Source organism: Ambystoma mexicanum, chromosome 3q, assembly GCF_040938575.1.
Source record: "Ambystoma mexicanum isolate Mex_15411 chromosome 3q, UKY_AmexF1_1, whole genome shotgun sequence".
In the NCBI taxonomy this organism is placed as follows: Eukaryota; Metazoa; Chordata; class Amphibia; order Caudata; family Ambystomatidae; genus Ambystoma; species Ambystoma mexicanum.
The window spans coordinates 22,697,511-22,715,111 of NC_090926.1; the positions used below are offsets into that span (position 1 = coordinate 22,697,511).

At 43.7% G+C, this 17,601-nt stretch overlaps 1 protein-coding gene across 1 annotated transcript in view; it reads left to right on the plus strand.

The window, feature by feature from the left end:
• Nucleotides 1-404: 404 nt before the first annotated feature.
• JOSD1 (Josephin domain containing 1) overlaps nt 405-17,601 on the plus strand; it is a 160,979-nt gene continuing 143,782 nt past the window's right edge. The window contains exons 1-2 of the mRNA XM_069652966.1: nt 405-534; nt 3,393-3,979. Of these exons, the coding sequence (XP_069509067.1) occupies nt 3,801-3,979 (179 nt within the window). The 5' untranslated portion in view covers nt 405-534; nt 3,393-3,800. The remainder of the gene's footprint in view (nt 535-3,392; nt 3,980-17,601) is intronic.

The window sequence follows — 17,601 nt, forward strand, 5'->3', positions numbered from 1 at the left end:
CGGAACTGTTTCTTTTCAAAATAAAGTATAGGAACGGTAAAACTTAATTAAAAGAAGTAGAGGAGCGCCGCTCCCGCCCACTTTGACCTCTGGTCTCAAGCCTCTCTCTGGGCAAACGTGTCCAATTAAAGCCTGGTGTAGCGTGTGCCGTTAAACGTGCGACTAGTTAGTTACATGTGTTTTAAGATCGACTCTCTCTCTTTTCAGTCGTAAGTCATGGCGACAGCCTTTTGGGCGACAGAGACTATAACATTACATTTCGGAAGGCAAGAGAAAAAGATCCCTTCATGTGTGCTGTCACAACTACTAAGTCTATTTCCGGATTAGCCCTGTCACGTGCTGTAACCACGCAGGGCGTGCGTACCAAGCCTCTCTGTGGCACCACTTCGAGCGTGACTCCAGTCAGAGGATGTTTCTTTAAACGGAGGACGGATGGCTTGTAGTAGCAGTTGACGTAAGGGGCAAGGGTTGTGACGTAGCTGACTGGATGAGCGCTATGATGTCCCGGGCGGCCGGGGGTCCCCGGAAGAGTCGGTAAGCTTAGATGGAGTAGAATGTGGTTCATTTGCGTAATACTGTCCTTAGGGCAGTGGGTTAGGCACGGCTTTAGGTGCTTTGCCTCCCAATACCAATTTCCCCTCCCAGTGCAGCTCCTGATCCTGTGTACCAAAGCGTAATTGTCAAGTGCCCCTTCTTCCGCTCACCCACCCTTTCCGTGTCGCTGTGTTCAGAGATGCTGTAGTGAGCCCCTGCTGTAGGATGTCTCTTCTCTGTCCTGGTTTTTCCACCAGTGCAATTTTCTCTCCTTTTGCATGCTGCTTTATACAGAACTCCCGAGCCCTCCTTGCCCCTTGTGGTTCCTGTCCGCCATAACCTGTGTGTCGGGGCGCTCTGCCTTCAGTGTAGATCCCCAGTAGACCTCTCGTTCATTGCAGTGACATGCACTGTAAGTGTGATTTCCCCACTGCAGTCCCACTTTACTGGTTACCTCTGCATTGTCCCCTTCTTAGCTTTGTTGCTTCTGTATCCCAGTACACCCCCTGCCTTACATATGTGAGCCATTAAAGTACACTAAACGCACCTATAACCCCCCCCCCCCCCCACTGTCATCTATCCTTCCAGTCTGCTTCCTTTGATTGCGTGCCGCCGTTTCAGGAAGAGCGGGGGAAATGTTATTGTGGACAAATGTTCATGTTTCCTGATGTTTTTTTAACTCCATCCTCAACCCATCACACCAGGATTATTAACCCCTTGCTTTCATATCAGGATTATTAACCCTTTGCTTGTCCATGCGGAAAATTACCAGTTGACAGGAAAAGGTTTGTGAACTTGGGGGAAACCACTTAAATATCACGGATTTACAGGCCAAGCTGCAAACTATTTTGTAACTCCAAAGATGCCCACGTCTATGTCCTTCTCGCTGCCTATTGCCCGCAGATCCGTTGCATTTCAAAGGTTATACGGGAGCCCGTTTCAGCTCTCACTGTTTACCCGATGCGGAGAGAGCTTGGGACAAAGAGCCCCCGATCCCTGACACGCTCATTTTGGGATTTGATCGTCCTTATGATTCTGTGTCCCTCCACATGACTCTCCCATGCCCTAATTTGTCCATTATTTTGCTTTACCTCCAGGCCCCCTTCCTTGCACTGAATCACGCCCATTGGCAATCTTGTAAATACATGTGACACACCCAGGCTCTGCCTCTACCACCTCTCCATTATCTCTTCGTCTGCTACATCTGCACCGTTTTCCTTGATCCATTCTCCCTCAAACTTCGCTTTCTCAAGCCATTCCTCTGGCGCCTCAGTGACATCTTATATCCATTGGCCCTCCCGCATGCACAGAAAACCCTTCCTTCTTTGGGCTTTTCTGCTGGCACTTTTCCCCACCCTCGTTGCCTTGGCCCTTCCTTTAGCAACTCTACCCTCACCCCGGACCCTGGTCCTTCATTTTGCAATGCCTGGAGCCCCACCCCGTCCCATTTCCCTGGTGTCTTTACTTTTTGAAAAACTCCTGGACACCCCTCCCGCCACTGCTTTCCATTTCCTTTGGGGTGGGGGGTCTTTTCTTTAGCCACTCCTAGACCCCTCTCCCTTCCACTTCCCTGGGGTCCTTACTTTGGCAACTCCTAGAACCACATTGCCCCCTCCCGCTTCCCTGGGGTCCTTTCTTTGGCAACTCCTAGAGCCCCATTGCCCCCTCCCGCTTCCCTGGGGCCCTTTCTTTGGCAACTCCTAGAGCCCCATTGCCCCCTCCCGCTTCCCTGGGGTCCTTTCTTTGGCAACTCCTAGACCCCCATTGCCCCTTTCCGCTTCCCTGGGGTCCTTTCTTTGGCAACTCCTAGACCCCCATTGCCCCTTTCCGTTTCCCTGGGGTCCTTACTTTGGCAACTCCTAGAGCCCCATTGCCCCCTCCCGCTTCCCTGGGGTCCTTTGTTTGGCAACTCCTAAAGCCCCATTGCCCCCTCCCGCTTCCCTGGGGTCCTTCCTTCAATCACTCCCACCCCCAAATCCTCCCTGACTGCCCCCTCCCCCGGCCTACTTCCCTTGCTCTGGACACCCAGGGACACAGGGACTGTTGTTCTGGCAAACCAAATTGAAGTTTCTGCAGGTGCAGGGACATGGTCCTCTGAAACTCATCAATGCACCAGTTAATTTTTTAATAAGTTAAAAGAAGCTTATCTTTATTTTATCTTGCCTTTTTATTTTATGCCATCTCTGCTTAAACATATCTGTATGCCTGAAGGGCCAACCCCAGATTTACCCAGCATAGGCATTCTGGATAGATCTCTGGAATAATTTTGGCAAGAGGATCCCAACCATGCACTTTTGGGTGCTCTGACTATAGAATAGTCCAGATTCCCCACATGTTGCACATAGGAGCATCCCGCTTCATCCTCCGTGTGTGCTCGTTACACGTTTATACCACCATCTGCCCCTGAGCGTACACCATGTCTGCTTGGCAGAAGATTACATTTTAACACCCGAAACCTGGCAGAACCGTTCAGGCTCTCCAATATAAGACACCCTTCCATAAGCTGTATTTCTAGTTTACTCTCGATTCCGACCCCTCCCTGTTCTAGAAAGGTGGAGATGGGTGTGATTTCTGAATGGCTGAGTATTCCGCTTCAGCTTTCTTTCCAATGGGTGGACAAAGTGAAGTGATGCTTCAGGAGAGCCTCTCGTGTTTTATAGTTTCTTTTCTCACTAATTCTATTTTGGCCATCCGCTGTTATGAACAGTTGTTTGATCAGTGTGGTTGGAACAGTGTTGTTAATGAGCTGAAGATCCGATCCTGCACCTCTCTGGACTAGCAGGCAAATAAAGTAGCCACAAGGACATATGTCGTGCTCTGCAGAGTAATTAAAATAAATTCTTCTTTTTGTTTTGTAGGTTGGCAGCGTAGTTTTGCCTCTGAAATACGGTTGTTTTTGGGTCAGGAAACTTTGGCACAATAGACTGTCCAAGATCTCCAGTGGCTGCAGTGACATCCACATTGCCTCAATCCCTGGCATACAACACTACCTCTCCCTGCACAGCTTCTTGAGAAGAGGGACAAATGGAAGAGAAGGAACGGTGTGGCGTGATTGGTCAGTAGCCAGGAGCGCAGACTTATGAAAGAATTTGGCTTTAAAAAAACAACTCTAAGGACCATTGTGGATTTTTGGGGATCCTGGTGAAAACGTACAAGTATGATCTTGTGTTTTTGAGTACCCTGGGTCCTAAACAACTTTTGAGCAGGGGCAAGGAAGATCCTACTGCCTTTCGAGTGTACCCTCTTTGAGAACTCCTTCACAAAACATGAGTTGTGTGCCATGGAAAGGAGACAAGTTAAAGTTGGACTCTGGGGCTCAGTCTGCACCTCCCCAGATCTACCATGAGAAGCAGCGCAGGGAGTTGTGTGCCCTCCATGCCCTCAACAATGTCTTCCAAGATGGCAGCGCCTTCACCAGAGAGACACTGCAGGACATTTTTCAGAGGTAGGCCAGCCAGGCCTGTGTAGTGCAAGTGTTTACCATAATATGGCTTGGGAACCTATTGTTTTTAAATGTATGAAAAATCAAATATTACATTATGCAGACGTAGTAGGATACAGGATACCTCAACAAATGATATGTTGAAGGATAGGCGTTCTTCCTTTTATTTAAGGTGACTTGCTTCAGGTTGATAACATCTTAAGTGGAGGAATAGGGAAGCACCCACCGACCCATCAATCCAGGGCAAGCAAATCGTGGCATACTCGGAGCACGGACTTGGCAAGCAACCAGAGTTTAGTTATCAACCTACTTGTGACATTGTGCACGCTCAGTCGTACAAACAATTCACCATCCTAATAAGCTTTTATTTTTAAATATTTTTTGTCAAGGCCACAACAATCACCGTTCATTAAACTAAACAAACATATTTTAAAAGGTCCAACAAAGAAAATCCAAAATAAATAAAAACGCATATTACAAATGGCTATAATTAAAGCTATAACCTAAAATCAACCTAATAGTTGAAAACAATACTGCAATTTTAAGCAGTAATTGTCATAGATTAGCGTGCTTTCAGATAATTGTCATTTTACAGACTTACGCGCAAGGCTAGTTTCAAATTATTGCAGTTGTTTCTCGGAATCCTTTCCCGGGAATATATCGGCTGCATAAAGCACGTTCTTCCAGGTGGATTGGCATTTACAAATCTCAAAGTTACGACCCTGCTACTCTTCAATAAAGGGACAAGCCAATGCGGTTTGTCTCCTTTAATACAGGAAATGGACCTTAGCATTGAGGTTGGAAAGACACTTCTTGCACACACAACTCAATTTTATTACAAAATGTAACACATTCAAATACCTTGTACTGTGTTCTCGTAAAAAAAACACAAATTCATAATTTAAACATCACATTATTCATTCCACCATATATGCACATTCTTTCAATATTGCAACAAAATAAATTATACAAATAGATGAGTTATCATTCCATAAAACCCTATTTAACAAATAAATCAATTAATCCTTTAGACCCTTCCAAGATACAAGTGTGTCTTTCTGTTAAACAGCACAAAACTCCTTGTCCACTTGTCTACACGCATTTCGGTTGGTAGAGTAGGCTCCAAATGTTGCCCTATGTAAGCCCAACCTTCTTCAGGACGATAGATGGGGCACCAATGACGCCTCATCGGTACACAAAATTCAGTGGAAGATGTCTTCACCAATGCTACAAAACAAACAATACAACCTAATTAGCAATATGGCTTGAACCAACCTCATTCATTATACACACAGCACATATTGTGCGTGTAATTATACAGGTTGCCACTCACCTCCAATATCAAATCATGGGTAGTGTAAACCATAGAACCAATTCTTAATGCTCCATTGATTGGACCAAATCTCGGCGGAGCCTCATGCAGACAAAAGCGCAGGTTAAGAGGAGCCCTATTTCTGCTGTCGAAAGTTACAACCATTCTATTACTTTCATACTATGCTGCTATTGTATGATGGTGCACGCACTTTCAGTATCCGAACGAGAATAGTTACATGTCGATGTTCCCTTCCGTTCACTCTTCTTGGCAAAGTTACCCGTAATGCATTAAATTTGCCAAAGTATTCAAAATGGGGTCCCCTGCAGGTTTTAATCACATGGAATCCACTGTACTATGGTGAAAGAGCAGAGGAATATATCAGTCCTAAGCTAAACCCTTCATCTTGTTTCAAAACTGCGCGACATCACGTTTAAAAATATTTTGCTCCCATGGGATCTCACGCCAGTGCACACAAAACGCTGCTGTGTGCACCTCTCCGCAATCGCTTCTAAAATCTTGTGCATCGCGCAATGCTTGAAACAATTTAGCACACCGTGCTCCCCGCATCCTAAATTCAGATGTCACTCTAAACGGCAAAATACACGTAAATCAATGTGAAAATCAAATCTTCAAAGCTAAAGTAGAGCCGCAGACACGTTGCGCGGTAACATTAGAAACACGTGTACATGCACTAATTCTCTGTGCAAAGCCTGAGCTGTCCAGTGACCTGACCTCCAGAATACGTGTCGGTCTGACTATCTCCGTGCGGGATGTTGAGTGATCAGGGCGACTCGAATGCCGCCCGTAGTGATCACCTGGAGCGACCATGCGCCAAACCATAGAAATCGAAATGCACTACGGCCGCATCCAACATATCACACGGAATATAACGCCCAAACCTTGCTCACCTGCTAGCGCCGCAGCAGGCGAGCGAGGCGATTTAAAATGTGTGTAACATCACGCTTTTTGGAAATCGATTGAGTATTAGCTATTCATCCAGCATCATTCATGACACGGTGGCAAGGTTTTGGCATTTTATTCCGTGTAATTTGCTGGATGCGGCGGTAGTCCAACATTTGTTAATATTGAGAGAATGTGTATGTATGGTGGAATGAATAATGTGATGTTTCAATTATGAATGTATATGGGTTTTTTTAATGAGGAAACGGTACAAGGTATTCGAATGTGTTACTTTTTGTAATAAAATTGAGTTTTGTGTGTGCAAGAAGTGTCTTTCCAACCTCCAATGCTAAGGTCCATTTTCTGTTTATTTTTATGATTCTTACCTGGAGGACCATTAGCTTTTACAGGTACCCTTATATATTTAATTCCATTAATACAGATACACATTGGACATCTTGATTTAGTAGAAGTCCCATGGGCAGTAAAGTCATCTAGAGGTAAAATCCCAAGTTTTTAAATATCTGGTAAAAATAAAAAGCTCCACTTTTATCTAAATACAACTTTTCACTGGCCTAGAAACTGTGTATATGTAGCAACATTACATGAAGTGGTACAACTGCATTTCCAAAGGGGTCCAAATGTTTCCATCAACCTGTTTTACTGTCCGACTAAACAATCAATGTCATGTTTATTCCATAGATGGCAAATGCCAAACGTTTTTCTTCACACGCATAATCGTGGACCATGTTCTGCCGCTCTAAACGCTCTAAAGTGAAGCATATCAACCAAGCTTTCTTGTACGTTGGAAGCATTGGATTGGGCCAAGTCTGAGCCACAAAATGTATAGCTTTTGAATTTGGCCTCCTATTCAATTCCCTGTTGACCCAATTCTGGCTGCAAGGGGGCAGTTGGGGTCCCCACAGGAGTACTGAAACCTGATGTTTGTATAACTCTGAAGCTCTGCACCATATTACAGTAGTGTGCGCTGTAAACCTCTAAACTAGATGAAACTGCTCGCCTCTAATGGCTTTAAAGAAATACAAATCCAGTGTCGCCATACTCATAAGGAACTCACTCTTACGAAATGGTGGCCTTCAAGACTCATTTATGTAGAAACCATCACCTTTGCAATTGGTTAATACATACATGGCTCTCCGTTAGTGACCTACTCAGGATTCCACACACCTAACCTCTTTCATACATACTCAAACATATGCCAAGTTCCAGTCCCCCCCCCCAAACCTGCACCCTGACCAGTGGTGCACAAAGTAAATGAAAAATGGAAGCACAGTGATGCTCAGTAAATAGGATGTAAAAGCATGTAGCACACATTAAGTAATGTCATGCCCCCCCCAAATTTGAACTAGGAGAATAATCATTGATCAGGGTGTGCAAGTCTACACTGACTTGACAGTTCAAAGTGGTTCTACAGATTGTGTGTTAATCAAGCCCACATCATGTTCTCATGACAATGCAAGTCTTAAGTGTCCAGGAAACTGGAGAAAAAGCAGTATATCGAAGGTACAGATGGTGGCAAACCCCCAACCACAGGGGAGGAGGGGGGAGGGCACCACAACCAGTGGTGCAAAAAGTGATTTAGAATGGTTGGTTCTGGCTGTTAGATGTTGGTCCTAACTTTGCAGCACCAGCGTATCAAGTGATTAACCCAACAGTACTTAGCTTGATGGTGCATTGCTTTTCTCAAGTGGCCATTGATTAGTCTGGGGCAGACAATAACCTGGATTGATCAAGATGGTGCATCGTGTTCTTGTCACCAAGGAAGTGCAATCCTCTGTATATTGGCTTCTTCTGTCGCTTTCTCCAGCTTGACTTTAAGCAGCATGCACCTTCATGTGTGCAGTTTCAGCATCCCCCACCCCCTCTCCAGTTCGGGTACTGTACAGGAAGTATTCTGACAGCCAAAAAGCTGTGGAAGGTGATGTAGTTGAAAGTAAGGAGATGGGAGTGGGTGATGTGTTAGGGAAGAGGACTGTTCTGCAAGAAAGAATTGGAATGTTGACAATTGGAGCTTGAGTGGTAAATGTGACCTATGCATCAGCAAGGTGATGAGGTTATCTCCTGGATAAGTGGATCGGAGTGCGGCTGGAGCAGGCTGTTTTTACTGCATGATCCACAACCAGCGCAGAGGGTGCGCTGACCAGAGATGAGCACGCTTGGCATTCAATGTGTTTCGCATGCTGCGTATTTTACCCTTAATTGCCACACAGCGCAGGGGCTGGAGCTGGTTGTTTCTGCTGATCCACTGGCTAGCCCTTGCTTTTAGAATGTATGTAGGATAGTCCAGTTGAGCCAACATACCACAATGCATATATATATATATTTCTATCCCGCTTTATGGGGTTATATGGGAATTATCCTGAGCTTTTGCAACAGGCTATTTGTGTCCCGGTGTTTGATAATTTTGGCCCCTGCTCTAATTGTGTATTTAATTCGTAAATCTATTGGTATCCAATCCATATTTAGTATGCAACTTATGTATGGACTTCAGTGATTAGTGCGCTGTGTGAATGTAAACCTTTTTGAAATTGTATCTCTTCACTGTGGTGAGCTTGGCAGGCGACCCACACTCTACATTGATCCGCAGCCAATCCAGATCTAATTAACCAGTACAAGCGCTGGCGCTTCGACACGTCTCTTCCTGCCACACTTTCTTTCATATTTAGTTTTACAATCCTTTTTCGTGGACTTCTATAATCTTCATCTACACTGCAAGCACGGGCCCCATTGTTTGCTCCTGTGCCTGTTACATGCATCAAGATACTTTGATATGCTCTGTCCAATTGGAGGCCTTGCCATTAACTTTAAAACCTATTTCTATTTGGAATGTGGATATTTTGTTTCTTTTGGTATGGCTAACGATTACCTTAATGGTCGTTGACCGTTATCCATTGTGTTGATTTATACAGTGTCTGTAGGCGCTTGCCTTTGATCTCTTTTACTGTTGAGGTGCTCAGTGAACGCTCTGTGTGGTTGTGAGTAGTGACTGTTGGTTTTGGCCTTTGTAGCCGACTTGTTGTTTTCGTTCTTTTTGGTCTGCACACTTTTAACATCCTTTTTTAAACAACTTGGCCTTTTTCTTAAATAAAGTTGTAAAATGGGGGAAATGGAAAGCAGCGACTTCTCCCAATTGTCTAGTGGGTATAAAACAGAGGAAAGTTAACACGGGCCCTTCCCAAAAACAGTTTAGGTCCCCTTTGGGAAACATACCTGAAACAAGTCTAAGGGGGAAATAGATGAGGGAATTATGAGAGTGGAAGAAGGACTTTAAAAGCACTTGTCTCGTGTGATTAACAGGACGTACTGGTGCCCAAAACACTAACTATAGCGTTGACCCACATAAGGATTCTAGTTGGCTTTCTGATCCATCAAACATTCAACATTTGTGCAGGAATACTGATGGAACATGCCCCATTCTAAGTATTGGTGGCAAGGAGCTTACAAATACACTCCTTGTAGTGAGCAACTAACTATTGATGATCACGTGAATACTCGGGTGTGATGCACAGTGGGTGTTGGCGAGGGAAGCACCAACAGGGTTCTCGTGGATGAAGGATTTATTCCTGTCTGATGCCTTTAGCATGTTTACAATGTGTAACAGTTTGGATTAAATGTGAAAATTGATAATTCATCATTGTATATCAGTTATTTGCTTTCCTAAAGACATTCAAACAAACCATATCATTATTCATTATAGATGATTCTTTAAGGAGCATGCCACACCTAACTGTGTCGAAGGGTGTTGTTGGATTTGATAATTCAATGCTTGTGGTCGCAAGCCAGCATTTTGGAGTAAAGAAAACATAAGTTAATGCAAATTATGTACTGAAAAAGCAAAGACTAACGTATTCTCTGATGGTTCCAAACAGAGGGGAGTGTTGCTCCTTCATCCCTAGACATTGCATTTAATGCTAATGCCAATCAACCCTGTTCTTCAACGTTGGACTTGGCACCTGCCACAAATCTTTTAGTTGGAGTTCTTGTTGTTATTGACACCACCTCTGGTGTCAATATCAACACTGTTTTACTAAAAAAAAAAACTGTTCATTGGGTTAATGCAAAAAATCACGGCTCCACCAGTTTTATTTTCATTTTTTAATGGCAAGATGTGATTTCTGGATCGTTCCTACTGTTGAATCTGACAGTATTGCAGTTACCTTATTTCAAAACCTTTTCTGACCTACGAACTAAACTCCCAATTTCAGTAAGGTTACTGTGTTGCGAAAGAGTAGACTGGTACCATTTCTCCTCCTTGTATTCAAAGCAAACCGCATTATTTTTGTGGCACATATTCAAGCATTTTACTGAAGACCCATCTGTAGCTCCCAAATGACTGTACAGTGCTTGCACTTATGCCCAATATCAGACCTGTGATAAAAGCAAATGATTGTTTATCCTTTGCTCCTTATTAACATAAAATCGTTATGCCGTTTTATCCAAGGCACACTGCCCTATCTGCATACATCCGAGGCGAATTAGATTTCGGGTCTTTATGCTGATTCAAAACGCTCTGAAAATGTACCAGTCTTTTTATCATGGGACCATTCCTGGCTGCAGATACAAATTGAATAAGCCCGAACTCCAGCCCTGATTGAGCCTTTATGCTGTGGTTTAGTACAAGAAACTTGGGTTAACCAGGACTTGCACATGGAATGTTTTTTTGTGCAAATCAAATATTTGCTGCAATAAACGCATCTCTGGGCCTGGTTACCTTCAGCCCTCCTTTGTGTTAACCTAAACCATTCCCGATCATTCATCTAGCATATTGATAAAATGTATGGAATGGGAGACTCCTTGTTCCTAATACATTTTTCTATTAACCACAGTAAGAGTAGTCCCATTCTTCCTTAAATGATCTTATCTTAGAAGTGCGATCGTTTTCCTAGCAAGTTTTAATTCTCTCACAATTGTATATCGTTTTGTTCTCCTAACCTCAGCGCATCATTTATGGGTTGACGCAAAGATGAATGCTGATAGCTTAATGGACACTTCACTAATAGAATGGGGTCTGTGGACAGCCAATGGTATGTATGTTTTTAAATTTATTAAGCGCAGGGAGGGCCCTGACACAAAGGCATCTGGGCGCTAGAGGAGAGACCGGAAGGAAGCAGAAAAGGAGAAACCTAAAAAAGGAAAGCTTTTCGGAAGCGTAAGTGATCAGGTAGCTTAGATTGCCTGGGAGGGTATATCTTCAGAGGACACCAGAGCTGCTGTAAAATAGACTACATTTGTGATTCAATAAATAATGCCCATTGATTTAATAAAGGTATCAAGGGTTTGACTGAATTGCTTAGTGATCACTATACTTGCTTATTATTAAATGGCCATAAACCTGGTTAAATGTGGTCCATTTACCCCACATTGCAGATATTTTAGTCTCAACATTGCGCATGAGAATCGGATGGCATCAAACTAAAGTGGCTGAAACGTATTCCATTTTTATTAAGAAGTTCTTCTATTTTTAAAGCTAGAGGCCATCCAGGATAATCGGGCTAAAGTTCTGGTTTGGTGGTCATTGCCATACAGCGAAGAGTAATCTAGTTAATGCATTTAAGCAATCTGTTTCCGCTTCACTATTGTGAGAGCACATTCAAAGTATAAAAAAAAATTAGCATTGCGTAAATATGAAATAAACACCCATGCTTGAGATGAACTTTATAAGGCAACTCAAAACTCCACACTTTATTTGCCAATATGTAACCACAGTCCTAGTTATCTAAACCGAAATAGTTTGGCTGAAACTAACATTCTGGATACTGAGTGGATCTATCCTTTTTCTAACTTGTATACCAAAAATACCTACTGTTTCCCAGGTCTGGAATTCCCAGCTGGTTGTGTCAAAACAAACTAGTATCCATGCAGTACATCAATTCTTTTTTTGGCTAGGGAGAAATTGGCTTATTAACCCGGTCCCCGATGGCATCCAGGGCTTAAAAGACTTCTGGGCTCCACTCCTAATGCTGCTTTTCATTCCATGTTATCTACAGGTGTATTTGTGGTGGCCTTGTGTAAGTAGATGCTGCTGAAGACTCCCAAGAGATTCACTGGTCTCTTATAGACCCGTATCCCTGCTTGATTCTTCATTAAAGTCTTTGGTAAAGCAATTCTTATTAGGCTCCAAATATCTTGGCGTACCGCAGCTGGGTTTCCATGAATGCGTGGGTACCTGCTCTGAACTTGTATATTATTATCTCTAATGCTATTTGCCTTTTTAAAAGGCAATCTTTTATATTGCCATATCTGTGTCCGGTAGACTTTGACAAAGTAAACCAGGATTAACATCGGTATCTTATAAGAGTGATGTGTTGCTTGGTACACCTAATCGGTATACTGTCCCTATTACAATTTAAAAACCAGGCCTGTGCTTGCTCAAGTGCGATGGCCATTGTACCACCAAGTATTTGGTATATTCTGGCGTTCAACAACTCTGTGTTCTGGCGCCTTTGTAAATTGTAACGCTGATGTACCACATTTAAGTGGTATTGCTATACCAGTGTTCTGTGCAGATGATTGCTAGAACCTCGTGCTCGTTGCAACACTTAATTTGAGCTTAGGTTGACTTTTTAATTAAAAAAAAAAATGTATGGGTTAATTTGACCTGTCTTCTACAAGCAAGCATCTTGGTCTTCCATTTGGGCCAACTACCTACCTGTTTTACCAAGCTCTATGCCCAAATACTCAGTTCATGGCGAACTTTTTATGCCAGATCTAGAAGATGATGAACTAAGGTTCGAACCAGTTGCTTTAGCCTAGGTTTTGGTCCAAATAAAAGAGCAATTCTTTCTCAACTAATTCTAAAGCATTTTATTGAATCGTTGGTACATTACCTGTCATTCCCTTTTTGTTAATTTTTATTTAAAAACATTTTTTTTAAAAATTTAAATAATTTGGATATGGCTAATGTACCCAACTGTTTTAACCCAATTGCTATTCTAACTGTTCGTTCTATAATCCTAAAGTAAATAGTCTGTGCTGTTTTGGAATGTGAACCTGTGTCTAATTGTGCAGGTGCTATCCTGACAACTAACAAAGTCTTGGGATATATACGGTGGACGAAGTAAAAGTATAAACATTCCTGGATTACAAGGGCGAGATTGGATATTTTACCACTAAGGGCTGCTACAGGTAAATGAACTTAAAATAGTGTAGGCATTACACATGAATTAAGTTGCTTTATTATGTAATGGTGGATAATGCACAATCATTTTTATTTTTCTGTCTATTTGTAGAGCAATCGGGAATAAAATTTATATAATACTGTTACGCCACCAAATAGACTTTAGGCAATGTGGTCCGGCCTTGAATTTCTTATTGGCTAATTCTCCACTAGTTGCCTGGAAACTACCTGTAACTTTATGATTATTTTTAATTTTGTATTGTATTGCTCTTTTGTGTGTACTTTGATATCACCTATCCAAATAAAATTTGACTGAGTTGAACGATCGATGAGTTGGAGTAGGAGAGTTTGCATAAGGTGACCTGATGATTACAGTTACACGTTTTTACAGAGCAGCAATTGCCATGCAGATATTTACAGCTTATGAAGATTGTGGCATAGGTATTGAAAGAGGCTCTGAGGACAGGCGGCAGTTTTGGAAACCGGAAACTGGACAGAAAGTGCTGACTGGGAAAGTGGAGTCGGAAACAGGGAGGACGGGCTGTTTAAAGCTGTGTTTATGTAGACGGGCGACGCAACAATTGGGGCGAGTTTGGTCGGTATCTACGGTAATTACAGGTATAGTGGTGGACAAATCGGCCCACTGGGGCACAGGTTTTGAAGGGCAGATGGGTGCACAGAAGCAAAGTGGAAGGGGACCCCACTTAAAGCTTATGTGAGGGGTCAGAAATGTGAGGCTGACCTCGTTTGAAGTTTTCTCAACAAATGCCATTTTATTAGAATGTAAGGTTGGATGAACCTCTCTCTACCCTAACGAGGATTTCCCTGCCTAAAATAAATCAAAGGAAACCCTCTAACAAAAGATATCTGTCCTTCACACTTAAACATGGAAATCCATGACAGTTCAAAACAATGATTGAGTTTATAAAATAACCACTTTAGAACCTGGATGAACTCCCTTTGGCCAGGGTTTTTTTTTGTTTTGTTGTTGTAAATTTCTTTTTATTAAACATGTGAAAAAACATTTGTAACACCCACCCTTGCCGGCCAAGGGTGACTAATATTAGGAAGCGTTCAATATTCTGCAATGTTGCTAATATAATTCCAGCAGTGTGAGTACTTTGGGGCACCATTGCACTGTGTATTCCTCCTTAAGGATCACTAGAACATCCTCCCAGTCTCTTGCAAACTGATGAAAGCTGATTGTTCATTGCGTATGGTGGCCCTGGAATGGGCTTCATGTTTCATATTTTGTGAATCCAATCCTGAATGGAAGTAGATGTAGATTCCGTAGCTGGCTCATCCCCCGGACATCCCTGTGGAGCCACTAAGCCCACGCCCCTCAATTGGCAAATCCCAAAACCTCGAGTCGATCTGTAAGGCACTAGCTGTGTGGAGGACCCTCGGACTGCTGACTCTTCTGTTCAGGCCCCTCAGATGGCTAACCCTATAACCTGTGAAATACCACTCCCTGGTTAGGAGGATGTTTCAAGGTTATTTACTCCGCCAATCCTTGGCACAAACCTTCAGCCTGTAACTAGCAAGGAAATTACTGCCAGTCAGTTGATCATTGGGAAAATACTTAAAGCAGCACTGCTAAACACACGATTGCTAAATAAACACTTTTCTGACATTCACGACTAGATGATTGACAATGACCTAGATCTACTATTGTTGACCGAAACCTGGATCTCCAGGACTAGTGGGCCCATGATAACCCTGGCAGTTCCGGATGGCTGTACCATTTACTGCAAAAATAGAGAACCGAGACGGGGGCAGGGATGCGGGCGATCACATTACTCTGTATAACTCATCCAGTCACTGCAACGGGTGTGAGATCTTAAGCTAACGCCCACCCCTTGCAGTTGCATACATTTCATCCTGATCAATCGCCGTTGAGGGGGATCCCTTTGATAAAGAGGCCATCCTGCTTGAGTCCATTTTAAATAATGTCGACCATCATGTCTTGAACTCCTATCCTACCAAAGGCAATGTTATTGATTGGATCTTTGCAAGAAACCTCAAAGCCCAGATTAACAACACCACCCCTTGCGTCTGGTCAGACCACTTCATGATCAATTCTGACATCTTCCTCCAGGCCCCCCGCCCCCAAGCTACCCAACCCTCCCACATCTAGACCTACCGGCGGGGCCTCCCCGTCGCGGCCAGTTGTCAATTTAAAGTGGCTACTCTACTACACAAGTCCCTTTATCGGAAATCCCCAAGCTAATCAACCACTTCGTGGTATGAATCCTTACCTTCTCATGGATCAACAAATGCCAAGCTTGTTACTCGCCCCTCTTTTAAAAGGTCCAAAGGACTTGGTAGGTCCTTCGCAAGTTCCTCAATCAAAATTTCGATTGACTCTCCTGTAACCATGCGATTGGACGCAAACACTAGAACTTAAAAGAAAACACTTAAGACGTTCCTCTTTGATTAAACCTGACCCCCCCACCCCCTTCCTGCTCCCCTTTTGATGTCCTGCGATTGCTGTTGTCTTTTGTGTATGTGTATGCCTTGATGCTCAAATTAGATGAGTTGGCGAGTCGCTGCAAACTTTACTGCAGGGTTTAGTAACCAATGCCTTAACTGAAAGCACCACCGGCATTCCCCCCGCCTCCCCTCTCTTGCTCCCTTATTGAATTGCATTCTACAAATGTTCTGATCGTGGGGCCCTGGAACATGTTGCGTAGCATCCTACATCCCCTGTCCTGCCTTTGTGTGAACGCCTCGGTATCCTGTACCGGTGAGAATACATATGGCAGTGAATGCGGACAGTAAAGAGGTATGTAATTCCGAACTCCTCGCCAACCTGTCCCAAGTGTCCGCCACTAACCTGGTTATTATGCTCAGGTGCATGTGGCGGGCCTGTGTTGGTATGGTAGCTAGAGGACTTCCCTCAAGATGTTCTGCCACTGCCCTGTCCATTGCTACCCACTGTTCTCCCCCACCTGCCCCGTGAACCACTCTTGTATAATGCACAACTGTAAGGCTTCATAATACAAGAAAATTTGGGAGACCCAGCCCGCCTGCTTTTTTTTGGGGCTGTCAGCAGGGACTTGCTGACCTGTGGCTTCTTGCCCTCCCAGATAAAGTTGCCTGTGACCTTTCCTAATTCCTGGAAGAATGCCTTGGGGACCACCTGGAAGTGATAAAGCAGTCTTGGCAATGTTACCATTTTCACCGCATCTATCCTACCTAGACGCGATATTCGGAGGTTCCTCCACTTATGGAGGTCTGCTTTAATAGCTGTTAACATAGCTGGATAGTTTGCCGCATAGCATCCGGTGAGTAGGGGCGTCAACCTAATTCCCAAGTACTTTATCCCTTTAGGACTCCATTGTGTACGGGGACTTAATTCCGTATCCTCCCTGCCCTTCACTGTGAGGTTTAAGAGTTCTGACTTAGTGATGTTTATGCCTGAAACTTCCCCAGATTCCTCTAAAACACCCCTACAGGTTCTCAACGACTCCACCAGGTTCGTCTGTGTAAGAAGCATGCCGCCTGCAAACGCAGTGACCTTGTGATAGAGGCCTCCAAATGGGATGCTGTGTATTCGCCCCACAACCCCCCTGCATTGTGACCAGCAGTGTAAATATATTGTTTATAGTAGGGGAGGCGGAGGGCATCCCTGCCTGGTTCCTCTCTGTAGCTTGATCTCCTTAGGCATTAATCCATTAACCAAGAGGTTTGCCACTGGATCCCTATAATTTGTCCTGACCAATCTTAGAAAGTTTCCCCCTAGCCCCAATCTTTCCATGATTTTGAATAGAAAAGACCACTCCACTCGGTCAAATGCCTTTTTGGCATCTAAAGATAAAAGGTCCGAGGTAGTTGATGTTTTATGCACCTTTTTCTATTAGGTAAGCGACACGCCTGATCTCAAAAGTCTGCCTTCTTTGGACAAAACCTGCTTGGTCTGGGTGTATCGATCCCGGTAGGGGTTTCTCTAGCCTATTGGCCAATATTTTAGTGTAGAGTTTCGCGTTCACATTTATTGGGGCATTTGGTGTGATCTTTATTAGGGGTAGGGAGAAGTATGAACTTTGCTTCCTCCACTGATCTCAAGATTGTACCTGTGTCCCTTAAGTGGTTGAAAAGGCTGGCCAAGTGTGGGGCTAAAATCCCTCCGAATTACTTATAAAATGCTGCTGGGAAGCCTCCCGGTGCTCTGTTTGGGGGGAGTGCTGCTATTGCTCTCCTTACTTTTCCTCTCTTATCTCTTGACCAAGCTCCTTTCCCGCCTCCCCGCCTACCGTAGGTAAGTCAGCC